Below are 10,612 nucleotides of genomic sequence, written 5' to 3'. Positions count from 1 at the left end.
GCAACCATTTGTTGAATTTTTCTGTTGATACTTTCGATGTATTTCAGTGCCCAAAATGATTTTAAATTATTTTCTGTGACAGCGAGTTCATCTCTTTGCATTCAGATTTTCGAAATTTGACTATTAAAATTTTTTATTTTGACAATCAAAACCACCTCGGGACACAGAGTAAACTCACTACATCTTCGAAGTGAAAAACAAAAACGTTTCCTTACTTTTTATTATTCCCTGTAGTTGAATATATTTGCAGATTGTTGATATATTTCCATGAATTTTTTCAAACCACAATTCCGAGCTTTATCCTCACAGCTTGATTCTGATTTTGTGGCGGAATCACGAGCGTTTAACGACAAATGCTTCTCGCAAATAATATGCTTTCGTCCTTCATAACATTTATTATCGTTCATAGTAAAGCTGTCGCCGATAAGCGAGACTTCTACACAATCCTCCGAATCGTTAGCATTGTTCGGTTCGTTCTCTTCCCAGAATGTATAAAGCATTGGACGTCCACTATTAAGCGACATGTACATTCCTTCCACCGCCAAATCATTGCTACTTGTCCAAGTATGCATATGACTAATCTGCATCTGCTTTAAGTGCGAAAATAAAGCATTCTTTTCAGCCAACGATTCAATAGTTAGCAAATCACTGTCGTATGATCGACAAAAATGAGCAGCTGCGTACCAATTTAGCTACAATGGAAATACAATGCGTTTTATAGAAATATAATGGGAATAGCTCTTAGGTGTTTATGTTTGAGTACCTCTAAGGCTAGAGTCGACACTAAATAATACTTGTTACCAACTTTAACGAACGGGTGTAAGTCCACAACTTCACCTGTAAATTTAAGAGAAAAATTTATAGTTCAATAAATTAATTACTAAAGTTCGTACTACCTTCTTGAACCGCTGTACTACATGTAGTATATACTGCAGAATTCACAAAAAAAAAGAACAAAAAAACACAGTGTGCTTGATGCATCATTCAAGCGTTTCGTTTATGTTCAAGTGTCTGCGCCTCCAGATACTGATGATGTGAAGCATTAAATGAATTTGTTGCAAATTTTATAGATTGAATTTTTAGAAATAACTAGCTTTGAATAGTATATATGTACGAGTACGAGTGTTTATCGAGTAATTAATTCAAACAAATTCGCTTACTCTCACTGCCAAGCCGTAGATCTCTCTCACAAGTGATAAGAATTTTTACAAGGCGGTGTAATTTTATAATGAGTTATGAGTAAATATTTCGTACTGGCTCAGTAGACAAAACTATTTGGTTCTAACTCTTTTTCGCAAGTTATAAAAGTGGGTAATAAAAGATAATAGGGTTATATATCTTAGAGAAAAAAGCGTCTTTGTTTTGAGTGCAATTCAAAATATTGCAATTTCATTCGGAAAATTCACTTAAAATACTGTCAACTAGTATTTTCCTAACCAGTTTGATTTTAGTCAAAGATATCTCGCTGTGGACTAAAATTTTTGCTCGCTAGTATAATGCTGCACTGAGTACTTGGGAAATATTCTCGTTAGACCCACTGATAAGAGTCTATCGTTTATTGCAGTTCGTGCCGAGATTAAATGGAAAACAAAATTATTGCAAATTTTGTTTTTTATAATTATCATTTACTATTAAGGCATGTAGAGAAGACAGTGTGGGTATTCTTATAGCTTATGTGTGCAATGCGCAACAATATACATAAGTAGTCGCGGTTCCACCTTATACACCTTTGTCATTATCTTTCTCCGTAATTTTGCTTAAGATCCTTCCATCAAAAATTTGCAGTTTTGTTTTGTCATTTTTGAGTAGCGTACATGACTCCGCTACAGAGAATACGTAGGTTGCCCTTCATATTGTGGGATTTGGCCACACTAGTGTTTAAATCTGACAACTGACAACCATATCGTGAAGTTTCACATTTTTGATTTTATACATACTCAGAACGTTTTGACTCACGACCTCTTTTTGTCTTGTTTAAAGTAACTTAAAATATGCATCTCGGCCATAAAATGAATTTAAGTCCTGAACAATTCAGCGCGAATATTTTTCACAATCGATTCACTTAATTCAATGTTTGGCGATGAAGCTTCGTCAAAGACCAGTTGTCTTTCAAGAAATTCTTTCTTTCTTCATTCTTCATCCCGATAATACGAGCTCTCAAACATCTACTGAAACAATTACAGTTCATCCACCGTAAAGTCCCAACTTTGGACAGAATAACTTTTTTTATTCAAGCACGAAAATTATAAACTAAAAGCTCAACGTTTGTCAACACTTCTGGAGGCGGTTAATGTCTCGGATATACTACAGTCAGAGTGGCAAAAGTGCTTCGACTTAGTAGATAATATTTTGAAAAGTAATAAAGCGACTTTCGACGATAAAAAAATTATTGTTTTTGTTCTCTAAATTCGAAATATAAAACGCAACCTACTTAATACTGATCAAATGATGATTTGGTAAAGGGTTAGTTCATATTGACAAATGAGATTTGGCTTCAACAGTTTAATTAGATACACCTACATATGACCTATTGGCGGCTTGCATTCTCTTCGATCCTCAGACTTGCTGAGCCATCGCTACTGAGTATCACGCTCAAGCAAGTAAAGCTTTCAGAGTTGAAAATTTTTTTTAATCTAAATTAATTTTTTATTCTAAATAGATCCCTTCAAAGGTGTTACACTGATTATTGTATCCTTTGATTACCTCCTCATACGCCGAAAAATTCTTTCCAGGAAGTAATATTTTAGGATCTGAGAAAATTTAATAACCACTGGGATCATATCTGGAGAATACGGTGAATGCGGAAGTCTACGGAGACCAAATCATTGATTTGCGCTAGCACTGACTTGTGATACGGTGCAGTGTCTGTGTAACAGCACTTTATTTTTCTTCAAATGCGGCCGTTTTTTGGCGATTTCGTGTTTCAAACGGCCCAATAACGGCCGTTGTTGACGCTGTTGTTCTCCCTATTTCAAGGTAGTGAATAAAAATTATGCCATGCGCATTAAAAAATATTATACCATAACCTTGCCAGCCGACTTTTGCATTTTTTCACGCTTTGGAGCGGGTTGATTGTAAACACTCCACTCGGATGACTGTCGATTGGACTTCGGAGTGAAATGATGGAGTCATGTTATCATTCGTTGTCACAAGTCGTTGAAAAAACTCGGATTTATTACTCTTAAAGATTTTCAAACACTGCTTTGAATCATCAACTCGTAATTTTTTTAGTCAAAAGCGAGCTCGTCACCCATTCTGTACAGAGCTTTCTTTGATGTACACGTTCAGTTGATATCATTAGGGTGTCTGCCATCTCGAAACACTTCACTCTACTATCATCCAAAATTATTTTGTGGTCTTTGCGGTTCACTGCGGTCACTGCATCCGGTGCGCATTTCCCCACATCTAAACTGGTTACCAGTTTTTGATGGTTTATTTTCTTGGGACAGTGTGCGGAAGCTTGTTATCAAGCCAAGCTTTTTCTTCAACAGGCTAGGTTTGGGTGCTGTCGAATATTTGTAATAAAGAATGTGATATATGAAGGAGATATATATACTACGATCATATTTACCATCTTTCGCGATATCGTTTTGGTTCAAATGGTCGAGTACGTGCAATGGTATGAGATTTTGCTTAAATTTTGACACGTCCATTTTCCAGCGCTTATTTTTTTGTATTGATAAGCAACCAATTTGTTAGCGATGTAGGCTTATATTTAATGCTTTTTGTTAGACCATTTTCACACTGCATAAGGAAAAGACATAATGAAATGTACTCAATAAGTCTGGCTGCAAAAGATTTGATAGGCTGTGAAATATACATAACAAACCTATTAGAGAGCAAGCACACGTCCACTTTTCAAAAATTTCACTGGTAAACAAAAATCCACTTGTTTTTTATGACATGAACTGAACAATATGTTTATCTTGTAAAAATTGCCACAAATGCAGAAAAAAGCTACAGATTTCTTCTATCAGCTTTAGTTTTTTTGCTATGAGGATTTCTTTTTTCAAATGAAACACCGATAGATACATTATGTATTTTTATATTATTTTATTAATCAAAGAGTACCTTAAAATGGTGCTTTCGATGTTTTTCAGCGATATTTTGTGGCCCCTAAAGTTTTCTGGAAAAAATCCAGATGGGAGTCAAGATAGTGAATTTTAAGGGACATGTTGCAACCCATTTTTTTATATGCAGTAAGTAGTTCAATCACAAGATCTTTGTAATTGTCAGCTTTCACAGTTTCATGGAGCATTTCCTCAAATGTTTCAACTTTCATTAATTCTCTTATTTGCAGACCCTCCTTAATTTTTGTATCACTGACTTTCTATCTTGGAAATTTTTGTTTCAGATACAAGAACCCTCATCCATTTCTGTCCATTGTTTTAACAAAATTCTTCATTAAATCCAATTTGATATGCAAAGATGTTCACTGGTAACGTTTTTTTGTCTAGGAGTGAGCTTCTGCCATTCTGGCCACTGCTTCTGTACATAATGACATTCCCATTCGCAAAGGAAGCAACATTATTTCGATATCGTAATTGCATTTCAAGAAGAAGGGCGATTACTTTTAGATCTCCACATATTGCCCAACCATACTCATGATAACGGAGGTGCTTTAAAAGAACTCTGTTCCCATATGCTTTCTTCATATGAATTAGATGAGCTAAGGGCACAGAATGATATTTGCTTCCGTTATGAACCAATACCACCTTTAAACTAAGTTTAGAGGAATTTCTCTCCCCAATCCATTGGCACTGCAAAGGACATTTTAAGATTTGAAACATTTAACCAAGCTGTTCACAATGTTACACAAGTTTTGGAACATATATGAGGGACCCATGCTGTGTCTTGGTCCCAAAATTAACACGAACATACAGTTCGTAAACTTTTAGCACAAGTGGTTTTAATTACGTTACGTTTTTGCATTTAAAAGCTAGTTCTCCGCACACATAATAAAAACTGTTGGCACTATTTACGCACTACCTAGGCATTGTACCTAAAAAGCTTAAACACAGTAATTTCAAAAACATAAAAGAATGTGAACTCAAAATCGTTTTGCTATCCAAACATAGAACATGTAAGTAATTCGGACAAAATTAGCCTACTGATACATTTTCTGAAATAAAATGATCGTATAACACGCTGTTTCCTTCAACACCCCCTCGCAGGCAAATCCGGTGTAAACCGTATGAAAATATGCCTGATCATATGAAAATATGAGATGATGCAATATAATGAAATTTTGTGTATTGTAAAATGTAAGGTCGCAGGTTACCAAATATCTGTGGGTGATGAAAAAATTTTCAGATTTGACTCCAGTGTATCAAACTGCATTAGAAACACCTAAGAATTTTCATGTCACAAATTTTGCATCTACCAGTGTTATTAAATAACATATGTCTCATTTAGTTTAGGTTGTGGCTCGGTTAACAACTGCACAAGAGATGCTCCACTGTTTCCCTGGAACCCTGCTCTATTTTCATTTTCTTTACCATGTTTCTGCCGAGGTCGTCGTATAGACTATGCATAGGTTTTCCAATGTTTATCGCTTTTTCGGATGTTAGCCAGCGCCATTCTTAGGAATAGCGCTCACTATTTCGTTGTCCTCGATGCCATTGTAACCTGGCACCAAATATAAGTAAAGTTGTTTACTTCTGGTAATACTATCCTCTGCTGTCCTACTTCCCAAAACTCTTATGGCCGACATGTGGTACGAGGTTTTTGCCTTGCTTGGCAGCCTACGTAGATGGTGAGCCTGGAATTGCCTGCTGGTACACATAGCAAAGACCTGAGCCTGAAATATACTGCAGTGGTCCGGCAACTTGAAAGGTTTCGTTATGCCTATCTACGGACAGTATATGCCCACACCAGTGTATGAGAGAGTGAGAGAGCTCCCAGGTTGTGCCCAGCTTCTGCCTACATGCATATAGAGCATTAATGGCTTTCATCACTTTTTCTTTCATGTTGTGCTTCCATAGCAGTTTGTTGTCCAAAACTACTCCAAGGTATCGAAGGGAACCTTCATAGTGAGATTTTGCGCTTTCTTGTGAACACAAGAAGATCCGTTTTCTCTGGGTTCAAGCTCATACCCGTTTGCGATGCCCAGTTCTGGGCTGTACTGAGAGTGGTGGTCATAATACTGCTAACGGTCTGTAGAGCCTTGACTTCAAAGTTCCTTAGCAGTTTATTAACCAATAATCTCCATAGAAGCGGAGATAGCACTCCACCCCCTACAGACTTCCTTAGTGATTTTAGCGTCGGTTCACTCTGCTTCTGTACGTATAGAGGTCAAAAGACTTCGGATCCAGCCTTGTATAGTAGGATCAACACTTATTGACTAGATACTATGTAGAATAGATTAAGAAGTTGTTGAACGCTTCGAAAATGTCCTGAAATACTCTGAGAGCATACTCCTTGTATTCAAGATCCCTTTCGATATAAAATATAATACCAGTGTGTGGGGTGCAATATCTATTGATATGCCCTTCGTATATGCGTGCGGCGCCTTGGGCAAGCTTCTGGGAGCCATTGCGGCCCTAATGTGTGTGTCCAAGATCCTCTTTAGCGTTTTCAGGAGGAAGGAAGTTAAGCTTGTAGGCCAAAACTCTTTTGAGTGACGCAGACAACCGTCGTGCAAACAAAACTATCAAATGTACTTTGCGAAATATGATGCGATAATCATGCAGAGAGAGAGAGGCTTTAAATTTCCAGCTGAAAGTCGGTAGTTATGTCGAAAATTTTGCTTTACTCCAATAAAAAGTGCAGCAAAGCAGATGCTATTGTAATGAAATAAAATTCGGAATTAACTGTAGTAGTGTTGATATCAAATGCGTATGAATAAGGACGCATACACGCATGTAAACTTATCAATTGTGAATGCAATTTACGCTTATGAGATTGTCTGCGAGCGTGCAAAATGGTCACGCACACAACGCCACTTCCGCGCTGGTGTATCAAGGCAAATTATCCATGTATTTGTATCGGCGCTGTATTGGCACGGCTCGACATTTTATTAGACGCCACCAACGCCCGCCATCAACACCATTCCGCCGTTGGAGCTGCCGATGTTGGAGCAACTGTTACAATTTGACTGGAGCGCTTCGCAACATTTCGCACCCTCTCATGAGCTTTCTCGCCTCATCCAATTCACATTCGGTGCTCGTACGGCTAAGGCGGCGATTGTCACGCCAACATGTGCACTTCCGTTTCCTTCATCATGATTGTTTGCGAATTCCCTAGCATGAATAGGTTTAGGTGAGTGTGTGTGTGTGTGTGGTTGGCTGTGTGCACAAAAATTGTAAATTGAATTTAATCGAATTGACAATGAATTGAACTGTGTCGCGCACCGCATTTCTTAGTGATTGCGAAGATATCGCGAAATTGCGAATTCCAATGGTGCGCAACAACACACAAATGTGTCAACACATATATACAAGGTTGTTTATAACACTAAACGCGCATACGCTTAAAGTCGTGTTCTAACTGCCGCATGCGTTCGAGCGGACTATGTCGGCAACAAAACTGACTTTCGCGCTTATTTGCGTTGTATATTTGGTCTTGGTATCCTTTTCCTTGGCGCTATTTCAATAAAATAAAACTCTTCTCTGAATAATATTTGAATGATATTTGTTCCACCGCTTGAAGTTCTTTAGAGAAGTACTGTGAAATTGGAGAGAATTTGCGAAATATGTTGTATCGGGTGCAAAAATTTGGAGAGTTCGTCAGACGCATTTCCAGAGATTCAAGAATTACATCTTTTTTCCAACACATTTCCCTTCATTTGATTTCCCTGTTATGATAAGATATTTCTATAGAGAAGACACATGACCGATAAAGATATACGCAGACTTGTTGAAACATACGTAAATGAAATCCAAGTAAGAGAATGGAGTAATCACGATCACCACTACAAAAAATTTAATCCTGCGGGAACAAGGCCTTTATACCCAGGAAAAGCAACTTGTAAAAATATAAGACCATTTATAAGACTTCGAATAGGACACACAACAGCTACACATGCTCACATCTTAAATGGCGTAAATAAACCAAATTGCGTGTTCTGCGGATCAAATGATGCCACAGTTATACACCTCCTCGATACCTGCCCGGCACTTCCGCGAATCAGGGCTAATGGTTTTTCTAACAAAAACCCTTCTTTATATCTAGAACGGACTGATGACAGTAACATAGAAATCATAACTAAATATATTTCGCTTTGCAAATTAAATATTTAGTTTAGTTACATACATGCACCCATTTACTTTGAAATTTATCTTTATTATTGTATCTAAATTTACGTTATATAAATCGATCTCAAATGTGAATATAATAGACTAAGATTTTATAACATAAGCTAAAGGCCCTGGCAGCCAGTGCTTTATATCTATAAGTGGAACGATTATTTATAATTATTTCTCTTTTAAATAAATAAATAAAAAAAAATAAGACACATTGAATTAATTAAACAATTATCGACGTCGCTAAAATTATTCTTAAAATAATTATTGCGTTAATAATCTTTCGTCCATCCTTTCAGGAATATGTATATGTATTCTAAACCTTTACGTTTGCTTTTGCATTATTAGTGGAGTTGCCGAGACCCAAGTCACATTCTTGCATCGCAAACCAGATAGAGAAAAGAATTGCAGCCAAAAGGCAATATTCAAATCAAACAACGGTGCCAGCGAAACGACCGAGGAAAAGGACGACGCTGTAAAGCCAAACGTCAGGCTCAATCGAGCCTCGACGACCAGTACGGTAGCGATGGCTAGCAAGAAAACCAAGAGGCAACCCCGTTGGAGAATTCACAAAAGAGAAATGTAAAGCGGCGATAAGGACAGCCCCACACTACTATGGGTATAGGAGGCGTTCTTAAAATAGTGGACCGCAATTACATTCCATCTATACCGGATGAGAATGTTCTCATATCCCGCAAGGTAAAACCGGAGAATGCTCTGCGGCTTCTCAGGAGACAAAATCTTGATTTGCAGATTCACCCTCAAAGCTGAAGGTAACCCACTACAGGAAGAACGAAGGCAGCCAAAAGTACATTCTCTATATTAACAAGTCGGCCGAGAATATATCGATTCGTTAAGATAGGGGGCGTAGCTAGCGTGTATCTACATCTCACGAAGCGCAAACCAGCCGACAAAACCGAAAACACGCTGGAGGAGCGAGAGGTGGAAACGGATCCTATAGGCCAAATTAAAGCTCCTCGAAGCAGATCAGGTCCTCGACGGAGCCTCAAGTCGACCCCGCGAAGAACCTGAACAAACTAGTGAAGTTTCTTCAAATAAATCTGCAACAAATAGGGTAAGAACAGCCATACTAGTAAAGAGAAGTATGCTGTCATATATATATATATATTATCACAAGTAACATAAAGCTATAGCTTCTGCGGGGATCAATAAACATATATTGGCCGTACCCCGAAGAACGTTCTTGATATTTACATTCAGGTGCATAATGCTTGGTATTAGTTATATTATAATTTTTACCTGGTTTAATACATTTGGGAGCGCACTGTTGTTAGATAAAATACGTTCTTTCAATTTTATTAAATTAACTCATATATTTGCCGATTTATACCACATACAGTCTACTGAAAGTCCGAAAATATTTATATTTAGTATAGAGGGCTAAGAGAAGTATTGATGGTGATTCATTTTTTGACATACAAATACACATATCACTTATCAAAGAAACATTCTTCTTGAATTTCAATAACATATCTCACAGATTGATCGATATTTTCGGCATGAAATTAAGGCCTAAAGGAATACTTATTCGATATTATTTTCTATAAGAATTCAGCACTTGCAGCTGGATGCAAACACAAACTACTTATCATCATGTTAAAAGTGAGTTACATGCATATGAATATTTGTATTTCATTACAGTTTGTCGCTAGAGAAAAATGCAAATGTGGCAATATCACTACTCCTCTGCTGGCAGTTGAAGCATATTATGTGCTTTATTTGCTGCCACTGCGCTAGTCTATTGTAAAAGCACACACGCGCACACAAGCATATACAAATATACAAAGCCTTATGTATGCTTGCAAGAATGTGTGTATGTGTAGAATAACAACCAATAAAGAAATAATGAAAAGAAGTACAACAGGCATTACACGTGTCAGCGCGTTGTATTAAAAAATGATAATAATAAAAGGCTGCAACCCAGCGGCTAGAAGGCAGCGCAAAGCATTTGATAACTACCAGACGGATAAACTACTGCACATGTACATATACACATACGCATATGGTATATACGCATGGTGGCGTCGAAAGGTGAGGCGTGCGGGGCGTATGAGCAACATTGCTCGCACAGTGGATGTGTCTAACGTGTTAGCGGCGTAGCGTCGCTTTGCGTAAAATTCTTAAAATAAAACATTTGAAATGTACATTTTTAATATGTCACACCACCACATGTGCGCTTGTATATACCAGTTTAGTTGTTGCGCATTCCAACAGCAATATGTACCGTGTTTGTGCGCTGTGTGCGCTGTGTGCGGCGTGTTTGTGCCGCTTTGTTTGCTTATGCTCATATGCCATCGTTCGTTCTCATCTCGAAAGGCAAACAATCTGGCATTCAATTTAAATTCCAG

At 37.6% G+C, this 10,612-nt stretch overlaps 1 protein-coding gene across 1 annotated transcript; it reads right to left on the bottom strand.

Moving 5' to 3' along the window:
- Nucleotides 1-209: 209 nt before the first annotated feature.
- On the bottom strand, nt 210-1,017 carry LOC108978960 (C-type lectin 37Db-like). The gene is made up of 3 exons (XM_018949485.1): nt 897-1,017; nt 764-837; nt 210-692 (listed from the first exon to the last, which is right to left on the bottom strand). Exons 1-3 carry the CDS (start codon nt 982-984, stop codon nt 222-224), a joined length of 633 nt encoding a protein of 210 aa, XP_018805030.1. The 5' UTR covers nt 985-1,017; the 3' UTR covers nt 210-221.
- Between the last annotated feature and the right edge of the window lie 9,595 nt (nt 1,018-10,612).

The sequence above is a fragment of the Bactrocera latifrons genome, unplaced genomic scaffold, assembly GCF_001853355.1.
Source record: "Bactrocera latifrons isolate USDA-ARS-PBARC rearing strain unplaced genomic scaffold, ASM185335v1 scaffold_13, whole genome shotgun sequence".
NCBI lineage: Eukaryota > Metazoa > Arthropoda > Insecta > Diptera > Tephritidae > Bactrocera > Bactrocera latifrons.
The sequence above is the reverse complement of the archived record's forward strand: the minus strand, read 5'-3'. Positions and strand labels throughout refer to the sequence as shown.